The following is a 19,123-nucleotide window of genomic DNA, read 5'->3' as shown; positions in this document are numbered from 1 at the left end:
CAATCAGCCCTGCCATGGAAAAGACAAGCCACCAGAATTACAACCCATGATTATAGGGCTCGGAGGGGAGTGGGATCTAGTGGGTTAGTGACTGGGGGAGGGGACCGGTTGTCAGGACTCCTGGGTTCTATCGCTGGCTTTGGGAGGGGATTGAGATCTGGTGGGTTAGAGCAGGGCTTGGGAGCAGGACTCCTGGGTTCTCTCCCTGGCTCTGCCACAGACTCCCTGTGTGACCTTCAGCAAGTCCCAGGTCTCTCTGAGTCTCAGTTCCCGTAGATGTGAGAAGGGGAGAATAAACGTGCCTTGGTCTGTTTAGAAAGTGAGCCCTTCGGGGCAGGGACTGGCGCCCACTGTGGGTCTGGGCAGTGCCAGCACAATGGGGCACTGATCTCAGTTGTAGTCTTTGCATCACCTGGCACAAAGGATTCCTGGCCCATGTTCAGGTGTCGTAGGTCCTACAGTAATACAGAGAATACTAGTAATAAACAATATGTCTGTCTGTTTCGACTTCATCTGTCTGTCTAGACTGTATATGCCTGGCTGTCTAGTTTGCCTTGTCTGTCTGTCAAGATTGTTTCTGCCCCTCTGTCTAAATTCTGCCTGTCTAGGCTGTCTGTCTCTTAATATCAGAGCGGGAGCCGTGTTAGTCTGGATCTGTAAAAGCAGCAAAGAATCCTGTGGCACCTTGTAGACTAACAGACGTATTGGAGCATGAGCTTTCGTGGGTGAATAACCACTTTGTCGGATGCATGTCTAGACTGTGTCTGTCTGTACCGTCACCATCTGTCTATCTTGTGTCTGTCTGTCTAGGACGGGTCCATCTCTCATTACCCACAATGATACAAAATAAATAACCCCAAGAATACTGTGAATTTCCTTGGGCTGTTCTATCCTTGGTGATTTACACAACAAAGATAACCCAGAGGACCCAGCAAAGAATCCTGTGGCACCTTATAGACTAACAGACGTTTTGCAGCATGAGCTTTCGTGGGTGAATACCCACTTCTTCGGATGCAATACCCACTTTTTTTCGTGGGTATTCACCCACGAAAGCTCATGCTGCAAAACGTCTGTTAGTCTATAAGGTGCCACAGGATTCTTTGCTGCTTCTACAGAACCAGACTAACACGGCTCCCCCTCTGATACTTGACACCAGAGGACCCACACACCCCTGAGGTACACCCACAGACACTCTGGAGTTTAGCCACACACACACACACACACAGACAGAGCAGAACCAGGCGAGTCCCCTTGGGGAGGCTTCCTGGCCATTTCAGGAGACATCCCCCCATTCTGCACCTGCCAGCAGCATCAAGTTGTGGAAACGCAAGGGGGGGGGGTGTCAGATGCACGGGACCCAGGGAAGACGTGAGGGGCCAGTACAGCTGGGACAGGGGGCAGGCTGGATACAGCGAGAGTGCAAACAGGGGTCGGGGGTGGAGGCCCAAGAAGGGGTTTCCCTAGAAGGGTGAGAAGAGGCAGGCGATGGAGGGACTGGCGGGGTGACATTCCCCGGCCAGGCAGACAGCTGACACCGGGGATTGGGGTCACTGGAGCAGCTCACCGATCATCTAGTCCCCTGCGGAAGCAGAGCTGGGAGCTGCTGTGCCCTGTACAAGCAGGGTCTGAATGGGCTCTCCCCTGACAGCTGGGAGGGGGAGGAGAGACTTCAGGAGCAAATTGTATTTACATGGCTACACCTACTCTGCCAAGGCATCCAGCAGACAGGAGCTGTGCTGCTGAAGGGATCAGCTTTGGCCGCTGTTGGGATAGAAATCACTTTAGCACTGAATGCAGGGGTAGCGACAGGTTATCAATGTTGTTGCCTTTATTGTATGAATAAAGGGGAGCAGAACTGTGCTTAACCTGTCCCAGATGAGGGGGCCACCCTCCGCTGAAAGGACCTCATTCGGCCAGGGGCTCGAATGCCAGAGCCCTGTGAAAGTAAAAGGGGTGGGGACAGGTGTCCCTGCTAGGAGGTGCAGTTTCTCCCTCAGCGTTCTCAGTCTAGCTTAACCTGTTCCTCCTTACCGTTCAAAGTTCATTAGGATCCTTTTGTTATTTTAAAGTGCTCAAATGAGAGCTGGAATCACGGGCGGTGGAGCAGCGTGTCTGCCCAGCCTGCAAAGAGCTGCGATCCCTAAGCGACCGACCTGCACAGGTCACAGCCGAGAGGCAGGTGGCCGCAGAAGGTGACTGACAGTCAGCTGGGGGGCGAGTGGCTGGCGGGGTGGCCGAAGGAGAGGAACAGCGGCTGGCAGGGCAGCCAGCCAGAACAAGGACTCAGATGGCAGAGCAAGCTCGGTACCTTCTTCCCCGGGTGGGAGGTCAACTCCCACAGATGCACCTCTGAACCCTGGGTCCTCTCTGACCGAGGACAACCCCGGTGAGTGGGGTGTGGGGAGGGAGCAAAGCGGGGCACAGTGAAGGAACTTTTGGTTGAAGAACATGAGGCGGAAGGCTCTGCCCCATGCAGTCTGGGGTGGGCGTCCTGCTCACACCTTTATGATTATGAATCCCGCTTGTGGCATTGTCCCTAATTAATGTCGGGTGACTTCTCTCCTTTCATTCAAAGTTTCTTTTCTACACCCAGACTGGGTGCTCGTGAGTGAGGAAGTGTTGCCTCTCAGAGGCACCCAGGGGTGGGGCGTAAATGTCCCAGGTCACTGGGTGGGGGCTCGAGCCGGTTCGGTGTTGTATTGTTGGAAAGGAACCACTAGATACTGAACCCGGCCCCGGTTGCTGCTGGCTCCAGCTGGCAGAACAGTTACACATGAGAGCCCTCTGTGAACCCGTAACCATCCTTTTCCTACGACCCATGCGGCAGAGTAAGGGGGGGGCTGGGAGCCAGGACACCTGGGTCCTATGGGAGGGGAGTAGAGACTAGCAGGTTGCATTCCTGGGTTCACTTGCAAGGAGAGTGGGGTCTACTAGGTTAGAGAGCGGGAGCGGGGCTGGGAGTCAGGACGCCTGGGTTCTATCCCAGCTCTGGGTGGGGGGAGCTGCCATCGGCACCTCTCATGAACTTATCTGCCTTGTGGTTTTATAGCTCTGATTGTGAATGTGACGTGTAGCCTGTAAATTGCAGCCAGTGACTTTCCCTTCCCGGTCTGGGTTTTGGTCCCAGCCCTCGGGGCAGCCGGCTGGAGTCGTGGGAGCCGGTATCATGGGTGTTCTCAGCTGCCCGCTGGCCGCCCTGCTGCTGCTGCCACTGCTGGAGGGTGAGTGCAGGGTCTGCTGAGGTCCTGACCTTGGGAATCTGCTGGGATGAGGATCGGAAAGGGACAGAACAGGGACTGTGGGGACGGAGAGTGGGGGCTAGTGGGTTAGAGAAGGTGGGGCTGGGAGCCAGGACTCCTGGGTTCTATCCCAGCTGTGGAAGGAGAGTGGGGGCTGGTGGGTTAGAGCAGAGGGGGCTTGGAGCCAGGACTCCTGGGTTCTATCCCAGCTCTGGGAGGGGAGTGGGGGCTGGTGGGTTAGAGCAGAGGGGGCTTGGAGCCAGGACTCCTGGGTTCTATCCCAGCTCTGGAAGGGGAGTGGGTTTCTGTCCCTCACACCTTCAAGGACAAGTGGACTGGAACCCTCCATGAGGAATTACTCCCTCTGCCAAAAACTTGTGGCACTCCCTGCCGGAGGACTCTGCCCTCTGTAGGTTTCAAGAGGAAAAGGCCAGGGGTGGGGTTCTCAGCACTTACACTGGGCAGGAGGGGTTTGGGAAAGGGGAGATGGTTTGCGGGGGGGCAGGGTGAGGGCCTGTGGGAAGGGTAGGTTGTGGGTGGCAAAGGAAGGGGAGAGAGATGTAGGGCTTAGGGGGCAGAGAGGGGATGGATAAGTGGGGCTGGGGTGGATGTGTGGGCCAGGGAATATCTCATCCAGATTGAGTGGGGGATGCACAACCTGGCTGAGAGAATGGGCCCTTCCCCCATCATCCACACGGGGAAGTTATGGGGCAGAGACCCTGGATCTAGGTTCTGGGCTGTCTGTGGAGGCTCTCAGCCAGAGGGGGAAAGCCTGTATCAGACTATGTCCCCCTACATACCTCACTTCCTGGGGGGGCGGGTCACACGTCACACCCCATGCCAGAGAACCACTCCCACCCCATGGGAGGGGGTCAGGGACCCATGGGAGGCATACGGGCAGGCCATGGGGGAAGGGGGCCAGGTAGGGTTGCGAGAGGAGAATTTTCTGGGATCTGCTTGTGGAAATCGTGTGTGTGAGTGTGTGTGTGTGTGTGTGCACATGTGGGTGCAGCGCTGCCCCCTGCTGGAGGGGTCTGGGCGGTGTGTGTTTTTCACACCTCACGCATCCCTCTCCTTCTCTTCTAGGTGCTGAGGAGTTCCAGTCAAGTAAGGAACCTGGACACTTTCTGTCCCCAGCTTTCGGAGGGGAGGGAAGTGGGGTCTAATGGATAGAGCCTGGTGTGGGGGGTTTGTGAGCCAGGACTCCTGGGATCTCTCCCCAGCTCTGGGAGGGGAGTGGGGTCTGGTGGGTTAGAGCAGGGGGGGCTGGGAGCCAGGACTCCTGGGTTCCATCTCTGGCTCTGGGAGGGGAGTGGGGTCTGGTGGGTTAGAGCAGGGGGGGCTGGGAGCCAGGACTCCTGGGTTCTATTCACACCCCTCCCCACTTTTCTTCCCAGCCTGCGGGCAGTCGGTGGCCTCCGGCCGCATTGTAGGAGGGCAGGATGCCCAGAACGGGGCTTGGCCCTGGCAGGCCAGCATCCGATACAACGGAGGCCACATCTGCGGAGGGTCCCTCATCACCGGGGAATGGGTGGTGTCTGCGGCTCATTGCTTCAGTCTGTGAGTGCCCCCAGCCTGTCCCCAAGTTGTCCCACCCCAGAGGTGGCTGCATCTCAGAGCAGGCAGGGGGAGGAGGCGTCACCGTGCAGCTATAGCCCAGCTTTTAAACAATCCCCTGGAGGAACCCTTCAGTGTGCCAGACCCCCGGGGGGTCCCACTCGGCCCGTGGCCCCACCCACTCCATGACTGAGCCTCTGGGCTCCAGGCCTCCTGCTTCAATTCATGAGCTGTGCCCAGCGAGTCCAAGGGAGACAGAGCCCTGGTGGAGGCCTGTCTGCTCTGCAGGAGCCAGTGCACCTCAGCCAGGATTTGCAGTGACGTCAGGCAGCGTTGTCAGACCAGGGCCCGGTTAATTAATCAACTCGACCACGGCTCCGGGAAATCCCTAGGTTGGCCCAGAGAAACCACGGTGGAGGTAGAGCCCATCTGGCCAAGCCAGCGCTCCCCAGCCTGCTCTGGGCTCCATTTCAGCCGCTGTCTCTCGGGGTACGTTTACCCGGCAATGAGAGACCCGTGGCACGGCCGCAGGTGGCCTGGGGCAGCTAGTCCGGGCTTTTTAGTGCAGTGTAGACATATCCGTTGTGCCCCTCCCAAACCTTATCCCCCGGCTGTCAGCTCTCAGTCCTTTCTTCTCGGCTACCTTCTGCTCAGCTTCCCTCTGGAGACGTGGAAGGAATCCAGCTTCCTCCAGGCCTTTGGCTGCTGGGTCTCAATGTTCTGGCCACGGCGGTTTTCATTCTCTTCTCATCTTCCCCAGTGGTATGTGGTCGGCCTCAGGCGGCCCTGTAAGGACCTCTTCAGTCCACGCCAGCGAGCAATGTAACATAACCCCTCTGCCCGGTTCCCGGTGCTGCCCCACTGAGAGACTTAACAGTTTTGCACCCAATAGGGAAACTGAGGCACATAGCGGGTTAATAAAAATATTACAGAAAAGTCCCACTTCGCCACAGGCTGTTCCCCAGCTGCCCCACCCCAGCGGTGGCAGCATCTCAGCCCCAGGCAAGCTATTCTATGTGGTGTTATGTGCAGCTGTTCCCCAGATGCTCCACCCCAGAGGTGGCTGCATTTCTGCTCTGTGGTAACCAGTATCATAACAAACTCCTGCCCAATGTCTCCCCCTCTCCTAGGAGTTCGACCCTCACTGCTTACTCTGTTTCCCTTGGGAGATTCCAGCTGAATAGCCAGAGCGCAAACGCCTTCACTTCTGCTGTGTCACAGATCATAATCCACAGCGACTACAACCCCATCAGCTTTGCCTCAGACATAGCCCTGGTGCGCCTACGCACGCCCCTTCACTACACCGCCTACATCCTCCCCGTCTGCCTTCCAGACCCCAGTGATTCCATCACGAATGGCACCCTGTGCTGGGTCACCGGCTGGGGGAACGTCCAGACAGATGGTAAGATGCCTGGAGGGCCTGCGTGGGATGGGGTTCACCCAAAGGTGACATGGGAGAAACCCTTGCACCAGGGCTGTGTCTGCTGCTGGGGTGGGGGTCCCCCAAAGGAGACATGGGAGAACCCTTGAGCCAGGGCTGTGTCTGCTGCATGAGTCATGTCACCATCTAGCGGCCACAGCCCAAGCAAGCAAAGCAAAGCCCAACGGCTGCTGAAGAGACGGGATCTTCCAATGGGAGACAGGATGAGGTGCTGGTTGGGGAGTGGGGTCTAGTGGTTAGAGCAGGGGGGGGTTGGGAGCCAGGACTCCTGGGTTCTATCCCCAGCTTGGGGAGGGAAGCGGGGTGTGCTGGGTTAGAGTGGGTTGGCTGGGAGCCAGGACTCCTCGTGTGCTTAAAAACTCCTATTCTCACCTGACCTACCTAGGTGGGGCATCTCCATCTCTGCAGGGGAACAGACAGTCGGGGATGATCCTGCCCCAGGTGGAGATGGCTGAGATGGGCCCTGATGAGGTGTATTTTTTCTCCACAGAAAGTCTCCCTGCTCCCCGCACTCTGCAGGAGGTTCAGGTCTCACTCATAGATGTCGAGACGTGCAATGACCTCTATAGCAAACCTCTCACAGGGTCCCCGGGGTCGCACCCCATCCAAGACGGCATGGTGTGCGCTGGCTACCCCGAAGGAGGGAAGGACTCCTGCCAGGTGAATGGATTCAGGGACATCCCAGGAGATCCAGGAGCCCAGGGCTGCCATTGGAGGGGGCTGCGGGTTGGGCTTGAGGGATATTGGCAGAGCTGGTGGGGGACGGGTATGTAATCCTCCGGGGCTGCAGATTGGGATTGCAGGGCACTGGTCTAACTGGTTCTCCTTCTCTCTCTAGGGGGATTCTGGGGGACCCCTCGTTTGCTCGCAGGCTGACTCCTGGTTCCTGATCGGCATTGTGAGCTTCGGAGACGGCTGTGCCCTCCCGTACCGTCCTGGGGTCTATACCCTGGTCTCGGCCTACTCTGACTGGATCCAGCAGCAGCTCCCCAGTGTGGAATCCGGGGTGGTGAATGTCACCATTAGGAGTCATCCCAATGCCGGCTACACTCCAGCGTCCACCCCCCTGCTTCTCGGCACCCTCCTGCTGGCCAGCGCTGCCCCGGGGATGGGGCCACTGCTTGGTTTCTGATCTGCTAATTTAACAACCAGCCCTGCCATGGAGGAGACAAGGCGTGATGATGGGGCTGGGAGCGGAGTGGGGGTCTAATGGGTTAGCACAGGGGGAGCTGGGAGCCCGCACTCCTGGGTTCTCTCCCCAGCTCTGGGAGGGGAGTGGGGTCTAGTGTGTTGGAGCGGGGGGACTGGGAGCCAGGACTCCTGGGTTCTATTCCCACCTCCGGTAGGGGAGCGGGGTCTAGTGGTTAGAGCAGAGGGGGCTGGGAGTCAGGACTCCTGGGTTCTCTCCCCAGCTCTGGGAGGGGAGTGGGGGCTAGTGGGTTGGAGCTGGGAGCAGGCGTCCTGGTTTCTATCTCTGGCTCAACGGATCCCCTGGTGACCTTGAGCAAGTCCTGGGTCTCTCAGAGTCCCCTGTTCCTTAGGTGTAAAAGCAGGAGACTGAACCTGCGTTTGTTTGGACCAGGTGTCCTGACAACAATTTTTTTGGTGGCCTCAGGGTGTGGCCACCCAACTCTTGCTAGTGGCTGCTCTGACACTTTTTCCTAAAATACTTAATTTATTTTAAGAAAAACAAATAAATCTGCACAGATCCAAGTCTAAATCATTGGCATTTATTTACGTAGGAGTTGTTGTGTGGTTGTTGGTGGGTTTGGGGTTTTTTTTACAGACTCAGTAATAAAAATAATGTAGTGGTGTCTCTTCTTTCCGCCCCCGCCCCCCATCTCCTACCAGGACACTGTTGTGGTCGCTGGTGGCCATATGCAGCCACGGTGGCCATATTTGAGAAATGCTGGTTTGGGCTGTGAGCCCTTCGGGGCAGGGACTGGCTCCCACGGTGGGTCCGGGCAGCGCCCGGCACCACGGGGCCCTGATCTCAGCTGGAGTCTGGGCAGCACCTGGCACAAAGGACACCTGGCCCGTGTTGGGGTGTTGCACGTCCCACAATACTACAGAGAATACTAGTAACAAAATATGTCTGTCTGCCTCAGCGGCATCGGTCTGTGTCGATTATATACGCCCACCTGTCGAGATTGTGTCTGTCTGTCAAGATGGTGTCTGCCCCTCTGACTAAATTCTGCCTGTCTAGGCTGGCTATCTCTTAATGTGTGCGATCAAAACATCTGTCTCTGTTGTGTCTGTCTGTCTGTTTAGATTGTGTCTATCTAGATTGTGTTTGTCTGTACTGTCTCCATCTGTCTATATTGTGTCTGTCTGGGACGGGTCTATCGCTCATTACTCACAATGAGACAAAATAAATAACCCCAAGAATACTGTGAAATTCCTTGGGCGGTTCTGTCCTTGGCCATTTACACAACATAGACAACACAAGGGACCCCACACACCCCTGAAGTCACACACACACACACACACACACACACCAGAGTCCAGCTATATACACACAAACACCCTGGGGTTTAGCTATAGACACACACGCACCGTGGAGTTGAGCTGCACACACAAACGCACACACACACAAACACACAGCGGAACCCGCTGAATCCCCTTGGGAAAGCTCCCCGGCCATTTCGGGACACATCCCCCCATTCTGCATATGACGGCAGCCCCGGGTCACAGAAATTGACAAGAAGGTGTGAGTAACAGTTGGGGGAATAGCTCTATTTTGTGTAATGACCCATCCACTCCCAGTCTTCATTCAACCTCAGACACACGGGACCCAGGGATGAAGTGAGGGGCCAATGCGCCTGGGGCAGGCTGGGAATGCGGAGGGTGAACATGGGGGTGGGGGGTTGGCAACACATGATGCAGATTCCCTGGAAGGGTGAGAAGAGGCAGGCGATGCAGGGACTGGCAGGGCCACATTCCCCGGCCAGGCAGACAGCTGACACCGGGCAGTGGGGTCACTGGGGCAGCTCACCGACCTCCTAGTCACCTGCGGAAACCGAGCTGGGAGCTGCTGTGCCATGGGAGCCCCCTGCACCCCACTAACCATCCTTCTCCTGCTGCCCATGCTGCAGGGTGAATGGGGGCTGGGAGCCAGGACGCCTGGGTCCTATGAGAGGAGAGTGGGGGCTAGTGGCTTAGCACAGAAGGGTGGCCGGGAGCCAGGACTCCTGGGTTCTATCCCAGATTCTGCCACAGACTCCTTGTGTAACCTTCAGCAAGTCCTGGATCTCTCTGAGTCTCAGTTTCCCTGGGTGGAAAAGGGGGAGAATGTTCCTGCCTTTGTCTGTTAAGACTGGGAGCCCTTCGGGGCAAGGACTGGCTCCCACGGTGGCTCTGAGCAGCGCCCTGGCATCACGGGGCCCTGATCTTAGCTGGAGTCTAGGCAGCACCTGGCACAAAGGATTCCTGCCTCATGTTAGAGTATTGTAGGACCTACAATAATACGGGGAATACTAGTAACCAAAGATATCTCTGTCTGTCCCAACTGCATCTGACTGCCTGCATCGTATATGCCCATCTGTCTAGTTCGCCTTCTGTCTAGATAGTGTCTTCCTCTCTGTGTAAATTCTGCCATCTAGGCTGTCTCTTTCTGTGTTGAATACGAACATCTGTGTGTCTGTCTGTCTGGGACGGGTCCATCTCCCATTACCCACAGAGATTCAAAATAAATAGCCCCGAGAATACTGTGGAATTCCTTGGGCGGTTCTGTCCTTGGCCATTTGCCCAACAAAGACAACACAAGAGACCCCGCGAAACCTGGAGGTACAAATACACACCCCGGAGTTTACACACACACACACACACACACACACACACACACACGCACAGCAGAACCCAGTGAGTCCTCTTGGGAAAACCCCCTGGCCATTTCAGGACACATCCCCCCATTCGCCATATGACAGCAGCCCCGTGGCACAGAAACACGGTTGGGGGAGTTCTCAGTCGCACGGGACCCGGGGACAGAGTGAGGGGCCAACGTGCCTGGGGCAAGGGGGAGGCTGGGAACGGGGGGGGGGGGGGGGTTGGTGGCACATGAAGCAGATTCCCTGGAAGGGTGAGAAGAGGCAGCCGCAGGGACTGGCTGGGCCACATTCCCCAGCCAGGCAGACAGCTGACACCGGGCAGTGGGGTCACTGGGGCAGCTCACCGACCTTCTAGTCACCTGCGGAAACCGAGCTGGGAGCTGCAGTGCCATGGGAGCCCCCTGCACCCCACTAACCATCCTTCTCCTGCTGCCCATGCTGCAGGGTGAGTGGGGGCTGGGAGCCAGGACGCCTGGGTCCTATGGGAAGGGAATGGGGGTAGTGGATTAGCATGGGGTGGGGGCTGGGAGCCAGGATGCCTGGGTTGTATCCCTGGTTCTGCCACAGACTGCCTGTCTGACCTTGAGCAAGTCCCAGGTCTCCCTGAGTCTCAGTTTCCCTAGATTTAAAAGGGGGAGAACTTTCCTGCCTTTGTCTGTTTAGACTGGGAGCCCTTCGGGGCAGGGACTGGCTCCCACTGTGGGTCTGGGCAGCACCCGGCACAAAGGATTCCTGGCCCATATTAGGGTATCGTAGGTCCTATAATAATACAGAGAATACTAGTAACAGAACATATGTCTGTCTGTCTCAACTGCATCTGACTGTCTACATCGTATATGCCCGTCAGCCTAGACTGTGTCTGCCCGTCTGTCTAAATTCTGCCTGTCTAGGCTGTCTGCCTCTTAATGTGTTACATTCGACCACCTGTCTCTATTGTGTCTGTCTGTTTAGATTGTGTCTATCTAGACTGTGTCTGTCTGTACTGCGTCCATCTGTCTCTATTGTGTCTGTCTGTTTAGATTGTGTCTATCTAGACTGTGTCTGTCTGTACTGCGTCCATCTGTCTCTATTGTGTCTGTCTGTTTAGATTGTGTCTATCTAGACTGTGTCTGTCTGTACTGTCACCATCTGTCTCTATTGTGTCTGTCTGTTTAGATTGTGTCTATCTAGACTGTGTCTGTCTGTACTGCGTCCGTCTGTCTCTATTGTGTCTGTCTGTTTAGATTGTGTCTATCTAGATTGTGTCTGTCTGTACTGCGTCCATCTGTCTATATTGTGTCTGTCTGTTTAGATTGTCTCTCTCTAGACTGTGTCTGTCTGTACTGCGTCCATCTGTCTCTATTGTGTCTGTCTGTTTAGATTGTGTCTATCCAGACTGTGTCTGTCTGTACTGCGTCCATCTGTCTCTATTGTGTCTGTCTGTTTAGATTGTCTCTCTCTAGATTGTGTCTGTCTGTACTGCGTCCATCTGTCTCTATTGTGTCTGTCTGTTTAGATTGTGTCTATCTAGATTGTGTCTGTCTGTACTGCGTCCACCTGTCTCTATTGTGTCTGTCTGTTTAGATTGTGTCTATCTAGATTGTGTCTGTCTGTACTGTCACCATCTGTCTATATTGTGTCTGTCTGTCTAGGACGGGTCCATCGCTCATTACCCACAATGATACAAAAGAAATAATGCCGAGAATACTGTGAAATTCCTTGGGCGGTTCTGTCCTTGGCCATTTGCCCAGCAAAGGCCATACCAGTGTCCCACACACCCCTGAGGTGCCCGCGCACACACTCAAACACACACACAGATGCACACAGCCCCGGAGTCTAGCTATAGACATACACACCCTGGAGTTTAGCTGTACAAACACACACACACACACACAAACACACACGCACACAGAAGTACCTGGGAAAGCTCCCTGGCCACTTCAGGACACATCCCCCCATCCGCATAGGCCAGCGGCCCCATGTCACAGAAACACGGTTGGGGGAATGAGGGGCCAATGCTCCTGGGGCAGGCTGGGAATGCGGAGGGTGAACATGGGGGTGGGGGGTTGGCGGCACATGATGCGGATTCCCTGGAAGGGTGAGAAGAGGCAGGCGATGCGGGGACGGGCTGAGCCACATTCCCCGGCCAGGCAGACAGCTGACACCGGGCAGTGGGGTCACTGGGGCAGCTCACCGACCTCCTAGTCACCTGTGGAAGCCGAGCTGGGAGCTGCTGTGCCATGGGAGCCCCCTGCACCTCAATAACCATCCTTCTCCTGCTGCCCATGCTGCAGGGTGAGTGGGGGCTGGGAGCCAGGATGCCTGGGTCCTATGGGAAGGGAATGGGGGTAGTGGATTAGCGTGGGGCAGGGGCTAGCAGCCAGGACACCTGGGTTCTATCCCTGGTTCTGCCACAGACTGCCTGTCTGACCTTGAGCAAGTCCCAGACTCTCTTGAGTCTCAGTTTCCGTAGATGGAAAAGGGGGAGAATGTTCCTGCCTTTGTCCGGTTAAACTGTGAGCCCTTCGAGGCAGGGACTGGCTCCCACGGTGGGTCTGGGCAGCACCCAGCACCACGGGGCCCTGATCTCGGCTGGAGTCTGAGCAGCACCTGGCACAAAGGATTCCTGGCCCATATTGGAGCATCGTAGGTCCTATAATAATACAGAGAATACTAGTAACAAAACATATGTCTGTCTGTCTCAACTGCAACTGACTGTCTACATCGTATATACCCGTCAGCCTAGATTGTGTCTGCCCCTCTCTCTAAATTCTGTCTAGGCTGCCTGCCTTTTAATGTGTTACATCCGACCACCTGTCTCTGTTGTGTCTGGCTGTCTATCTAGATTGTGTCTGTCTGTACTGTCACCATCTGTCTATATTGTGTCTGTCTGTCTAGGACGGGTCCATCGCTCATTACCCACAACGATACAAAATAAATAACCCTGAGAATACTGTGAATTTCCTTGGGCGGTTCTGTCCTTGGCCATTTACCCAGCAAAGGCCATACTAGTGTCCCACACACCCCTGAGGTGCCCGCGCACACTCACAAATACACACACAGATGCACACAGCCCCGGAGTCTAGCTATAGACCCACACACACCCTGGAGTTTAGCTGCACAAACACACACACACAAACACACACGCACACAGAAGTACCTGAGAAAGCTCCCTGGCCATTTCGGAACACATCCCCTCATCCACGTAGGCCAGCGGCCCCATGTCACGGAAACATGGGTGGGGGAGTTCTCAGCTGCATGGGACCTGGGGATGGAGCAGGAGGCCAGTGCGGCTGGGGCAGGGGGGACGGTGATCATGGGAGCGGGGGGAATTGGCGGCACATGATGCAGTTTCCCTGGAAGGGTAAGAAGAGGCAGACGATGCAGGGACTGGCTGGGCAATGCAGACGATGCAGGGACGGACAGTGGGGGTCACTGGGGCAGCTCACCGACCCTCTAGTCACCTGTGGAAGCCGAGCTGGGAGCGTCTGTGCCATGGGAGCCCCCTGCACCCCAATAACCATCCTTCTCCTGCTGCCCATGCTGCAGGTGAGTGGGGGCTGGGAGCCAAGATGCCTGGGTCCTATGGGAGGGGAGTGGGGGCTAGTGGGTTAGAGCAGGGGGCACTGGGAGCCAGGACTCCTGGGTTCAATTCTCATTCTCAGCCACAGACACCCTCGCTCATCCCCACCCTCTGAGCCAGCACCAAAAATGTACTGTAGGGCTCTTGAAGCTGCTCTAAATATTGTAATAACTCAGGGACAAGGCTTCAGGAGGGAAGCGGTTAACAAGATAGGAAGTGCAGCTGTATTTGTGTCCCGTGGGCGGGGCAGGGTGAGAAAGACTCAGCTGTTGTCCCAGAGTCAAGGAGGAACCCAGGAGTCCTGGCTCCCAGCCCCCACTGCTCTAACCACTAAACTACCCTCCCTTGACCTCCCCTGGCTGGGGAGAGAGACCAGGTGTCCTGAGAGCTTTGTGTTACTTTGCACTGTTTATTTTAGTGAGCGTGTCTTTCTTTTGCTGTCTTCCTGATTCCTGGTCATTTCTGAAACCGGTTCCCCCGCTTTGCGCCATCTATGACTCCTCCCCCTGTCTCCCTCAGCTGCACGGGACAATGGAATCCAGACAGGTATGTAACCTATCGCTGAAATCATATCACCTATCGCTTCAATCAGCCTCTGCACCAGGTGACTGGAGGGTAGCTAATGTGATACCGATCTTTTAAAAAGGCTCCAGAGGCGATCCCGGCAATTACAGGCTGATAAGCCTAAGTTCTGCATTGAGCAAAGTGCTTGAAACTATAGTAAAGAACAGAATTGTCAGACACATAGAGGAACACGATTTGTGGGGGAAGAGTCAAGGGAAATCATACCTCACCATTCTACTAGAATTCTCTGAGTGTGTCAACAATCACGTGGGCAAGGGGGAGCCAGTGGATAAAGTGGACTTGTCCTTTCAGAAAGTCTTTGACAGGGTCCCTCGCCAAAGGCTCTGAAGCAACGTAAGCAGTCACGGGTTAAGAGGGGAGATCCCTTCATGAGTCAGCACCTAGTTAAAAGATAGGAAACAAAGGGTAGGAATAAATGGTCGGCTTTTGCAATGGAGAGAGGTAAATAGTGGTGTCCCCCAGGGGCCTGTACTGGGATTACTGCAGTTCAACATACTCATAAATCATCCGGGAAAAGTGAGTTGGAAAAGTTGGCAGATGTTACAAAATATCTTGTTAGTCAAGTCCCAGGCAGACAGTGAAGCGTTACAAAAGGATCTCACAAAACTGGGTGACCGGGCAATAAAATGGCAGCTGAAATTCAGTGTTGATAAATGCAAAGTGATGCACATTGGAAAACATAACCCCAGCTATACAGCTAAAACGATGGGGGTCCAAATTAGCTGTGATCACTCAAAAGAGAGATCTCGGAGTCATTGTGGATAGTTCTCTGAAAACAGCCACTCAGTGTGCAGCAGCAGCCTAAAAAGCCAACAGCATGTTAGGTATCATTAAGAAAGGGATAGATAATAAGACAGAAAATATCCTATTGCCTCCATATAAATCCATGTCCACATCTTGAATACTGCGTGCAGATGTGGTCGCCCCATCTCAAACAAGATATTTTAGAATTGGGGCGTATGGGGAGAGATTAATAAGACTGGGACTTTTCAGCTTGGAAAAGAGACAGCTGAGTGGGGATATGACAGAGGTCTATAAAATCATGACTGGAGTGGAGAAAGTGAAGACGGACGTGTTGTTTACTCCTTCTCATAACAGAAGAACCAGGGGTCACCTGATTAAATTAACAGGCGGCAGGTCTAAAACAAACAAAAGGACGTATTTCTTCACACAACGCACAGTCAACCTTTGGAACTTGTTGCCAGGGGATGTTGTAAAGGCCAAAATTATAACTGGGTTAAAAAAAAGAGTTAGGTCAGTTCATGGAGGGCAGGTCCATCCATGGTTATTAGCCAAGATGCGCAGGGACATAACCCCAGGCTCTGGGTGTCCCTAAACCTCTGTTTGCCAGAGGCTGGGAATGGGCACAGGGGATGGATCACTGGATGATTCCCTGGTCTGTTCGTTCCCTCTGGGGCACCTGACATTGGCCACTGTCGGCAGACAGGACATTGGGCTGGATGGACCTTTGATCTGACCCAATATGGCCATTCTCATGTTCTTACATATGAATCACAAGGCCGCAGGGTGGCGCTAGGGGCGCTGTGCTGCCGGGAGAGGGGGCGCCCGCCCCAGGCAATGAACGCTGGCGCCCATGCCCCCGGGCGGCACTAGGGGGCGCTGTGCTGCAGGGAGAGGGGGCGCCCGCCCCAGACAATGAATGCTGGCGCCCATGCCCCCGGGCGGCACTAGGGGGCGCTGTGCTGCAGGGAGAGGGGGCGCCCGCCCCAGGCAATGAATGCTGGCGCCCATGCCCCCGGGCGGCACTAGGGGGCGCTGTGCTGCCGGGAGAGGGGGCGCCTGCCCCAGGCAATGAATGCTGGCGCCCATGCCCCCGGGCGGCACTAGGGGGCGCTGTGCTGCCGGGAGAGGGGCGCCCGCCCCAGGCAATGAATGCTGGCGCCGAGGCCCCCGGGCGGCACTAGGGGGCGCTGTGCTGCCAGGAGAGGGGGCGCCCGCCCCAGGCAATGAATGCTGGCGCCCATGCCCCCGGGCGGCACTAGGGGGCGCTGTGCTGCAGGGAGAGGGGGCGCCCGCCCCAGGCAATGAATGCTGGCGCCGAGGCCCCCGGGCGGCACTAGGGGGCGCTGTGTGGCACCAAGCACCCCACAGGCGGCTGCATTGCAGCTCGGCGCAGCTCCAGTCCCCTCCAGCAGGGAGCGCTGCATGTCCTCGGTTCTGTCACGGTTCTCTCCCTCCGCCCGCAGTGTGTGGCCAGGGGGGGCCCCAGGGCCGGATCGTGGCGGGGGAGGACGCCCCGCTGGGGGCCTGGCCCTGGCAGGTCAGTCTGCAGTATGAGAACCGCCACGTCTGCGGGGCGACCCTCATCAACTCGGAGTGGGTGCTCAGCGCTGCACATTGCTTTCCCCAGTGAGTGACCCGGGCTGGGCCAGCAGGGGGCTGCGGGGCGGGAGTGAGGGGCACCGGCAGAGCTGGGGGCGGGGCAGGGCTGGGCCAGCAGGGGCTGCGGGTCGGGAGTGAGGGGCACCGGCAGAGCTGGGGGGGGCAGGGGCTGCGGGTCGGGAGTGAGGGGCACTGGCAGGGCTGGGGGGGGCAGGGCTGGACTGGCAGGGGCTGCAGGTCGGGAGTGAGGGGCACCAGCAGAGCTGGGGGGGGGGGGGGCGGGGCTAGCAGGGGCTGCGGGTCGGGAGTGAGGGGCACCGGCAGAGTTAGGGGGGCAGGGCTGGGCTAGCAGGGGGCTGCAGGTCGGGAGTGAGGGGCACCAGCAGAGCTGGGGGGAGCAGGGCAGGGTTAGCAGGGGCTGCAGGTCGGGAGTGAGGGGCACCGGCAGAGCTGGGGGGGGCAGGGCAGGGTTAGCAGGGGCTGCAGGTCGGGAGTGAGGGGCACCGGGAGAGCTGGGAGGGGCAGGGCTGGGCCAGCAGGGGGCTGCAGGTCGGGAGTGAGGGGCACCGCTCTTGGTCTCTGGGCGCTGACCCCTCTCTCGCCCCAGGCACGCGGAGCTGTCTCGGTACCGAGCCGTCCTGGGCTCCCGCCAGCTGTCGCTCCCAGAGCCCGGCTCCCTGCGGCTGCCCCTGTCCCGCGCCGTGGGCCACGCGCTCTACTCTGGGGAGGGCTCCAGCGGAGACATCGCCCTGGCCCAGCTGGGCCGCCCCGTCACCTTCACCCCGCAGGTGCTGCCCGCCTGCCTCCCGGACGCCGGGGTCCACTTCCCCGCCGGGACCCTCTGCTGGGTGACTGGCTGGGGGTCGCCACAAGAGGGAGGTGAGGAGAGGGGAGGGGGCAGGAGGAAGAACAGAGGTGGGGGAGGGGAGGTGGGAGGGGCCACGAGCAAAGGGGGAGGGGAGGGGGACCCAGAGGAGAAGGGGCAAGGAGGAGGGAGCATTGGAGGGGGCAGGGAGGGGGGCATTGTGTTCTCCTCCCCCACCCAGGGTCCCCTCCCCCACCCAGGCAGCGTTAACCCCTCCTTCCCCCCCCAGCCCCACTCCCAGCCCCCATGACGCTGCAGCAGCTGCAGGTGCCTCTGATCGACCCACTGCCCTGTGATGCCCTTTATCGGCGCCGGAGCAGCATGCGGGAGATCCAGGATGACATGGTGTGTGCCGGCTACGCCGAGGGACAGAGAGACGCCTGCCAGGTGAGAGCAGGGGCTGTGGGTCAGGAGTGAGGGGCACCGGCAGAGCTGGCGGGGGGGCAGGGCTGGGCTAGCAGGGGCTGCGGGTCGGGAGTGAGGGGCACCGGCACTGCGGGGGGGGGCAGGGCTGGGCTGGCAGGGGCTGCAGGTCGGGAGTGAGGGACACCGGCAGGGCTGAGAGGGGGGCAGGGCCGGGCTAGCAGGGGCTGCAGGTCGGGAGTGAGGGGCACCAGCAGAGCTGGGGGGCAGGGGCTGCGGGTCGGGAGTGAGGGGCACCAGCAGAGCTGGGAGGGGGGCAGGGCCGGGCTAGCAGGGGCTGCAGGTCGGGAGTGAGGGGCACCAGCGGAGCTGGGAGGGGGGCAGGGCCGGGCTAGCAGGGGCTGCGGGTCGGGATTGAGGCCGGTGTCACCGATTCTCTCTCCCCAGGGCGATTCGGGGGGCCCCCTGGTCTGCCAGGAGGCTGGGCTGTGGTTCGTGGCCGGCGTCGTCAGCTGGGGCGAGGGCTGCGCCCTCCCCAACCGCCCCGGGGTCTACATCCGGGTCGGCGCCTACCTGGACTGGATCGGGCGGCACGTGCCCAACGCCACCTTCGGGGTGGTCAATATCACCTCCTACGGCCTGCCCGGGGCCGCGCCCCCCAGCCCCGCCCCCGCCGCCCTGCTTCTAGCCACCTGGCTGCTCAGCAGTCTCTGAAGCCCCGCCCCCTGGCAGCTCAAGCCACGCCCACCCGGATAGGCCAGGCCCCAAGGGGAGAGGGCCATGGTACAGCTCTCCAGTGACTCCGCCCCCTTCCAGCCACGCCCACCCAGCTACGACTGTGCCACGGAATCCCCCCCGCCCCTGTGGACTCTCCTTCGTGGCCAGTGGATGGGTCCTGCCTGCATCATGTCAAGTGACCCCGCCCCCTGCTGGCCACGCCCACCCAGCCATGACATGCCACGCCCACCAGTGGACTGTGCCGTGGAATCCCCCCCGCCCCTGTGGACTCTCCCTTGTGGCCAATGGATGGGCCCTGCCTACCCCATGTCAAGTGACCCCGCCCCCTTCTGGCCACGCCCACCCAGGCACAAGCCCTGCCCCTGTGGTGGAAAAAGACTGTGGCTTCCCCGCGCCATGGGTGGGTCACAGGCCCCAGGCTTCGGCCTGCCGGCAATATTCTCCTCCATGGGACCAAGCAGGGGGCGGAGCCGGGGCAAGGGGGAGGAGCCGGGATACCGGGCTAGATGGGCCCATGGCTTTGATCCAGCCGGCTCCCTTGTGCACTGTTTTAATTTAAACACGGAAGAATGGAATAATAATAAATAAATAATTTACTGCTCT

General features: G+C 58.0%; 2 protein-coding genes across 2 annotated transcripts; both read left to right on the top strand.

Moving 5' to 3' along the window:
* The first annotated feature begins 3,099 nt into the window (after positions 1–3,099).
* LOC120403322 (serine protease 33-like) lies at positions 3,100–7,483 on the top strand. The gene is made up of 6 exons (XM_039534303.1): positions 3,100–3,221; positions 4,326–4,346; positions 4,637–4,799; positions 5,927–6,198; positions 6,728–6,897; positions 7,076–7,483. The coding sequence occupies exons 1-6, from the start codon at positions 3,167–3,169 to the stop codon at positions 7,367–7,369; spliced, it is 975 nt and encodes a 324-aa protein (XP_039390237.1). The 5' UTR covers positions 3,100–3,166; the 3' UTR covers positions 7,370–7,483.
* Positions 7,484–12,516: 5,033 nt separating this feature from the next.
* Positions 12,517–18,528, top strand: LOC120404108 (serine protease 27-like). Its single transcript, XM_039536109.1, has 6 exons — positions 12,517–12,592; positions 14,146–14,172; positions 16,419–16,581; positions 17,162–17,433; positions 17,649–17,806; positions 18,230–18,528. Exons 1-6 carry the CDS (start codon positions 12,517–12,519, stop codon positions 18,494–18,496), a joined length of 963 nt encoding a protein of 320 aa, XP_039392043.1. The 3' UTR covers positions 18,497–18,528.
* Positions 18,529–19,123: the final 595 nt, after the last annotated feature.

Source organism: Mauremys reevesii, linkage group 4 (assembly GCF_016161935.1).
Source record: "Mauremys reevesii isolate NIE-2019 linkage group 4, ASM1616193v1, whole genome shotgun sequence".
In the NCBI taxonomy this organism is placed as follows: Eukaryota; Metazoa; Chordata; order Testudines; family Geoemydidae; genus Mauremys; species Mauremys reevesii.
Note: the sequence above shows the minus strand (reverse complement) of the source record. Positions and strands in the feature narration are given on the sequence as shown.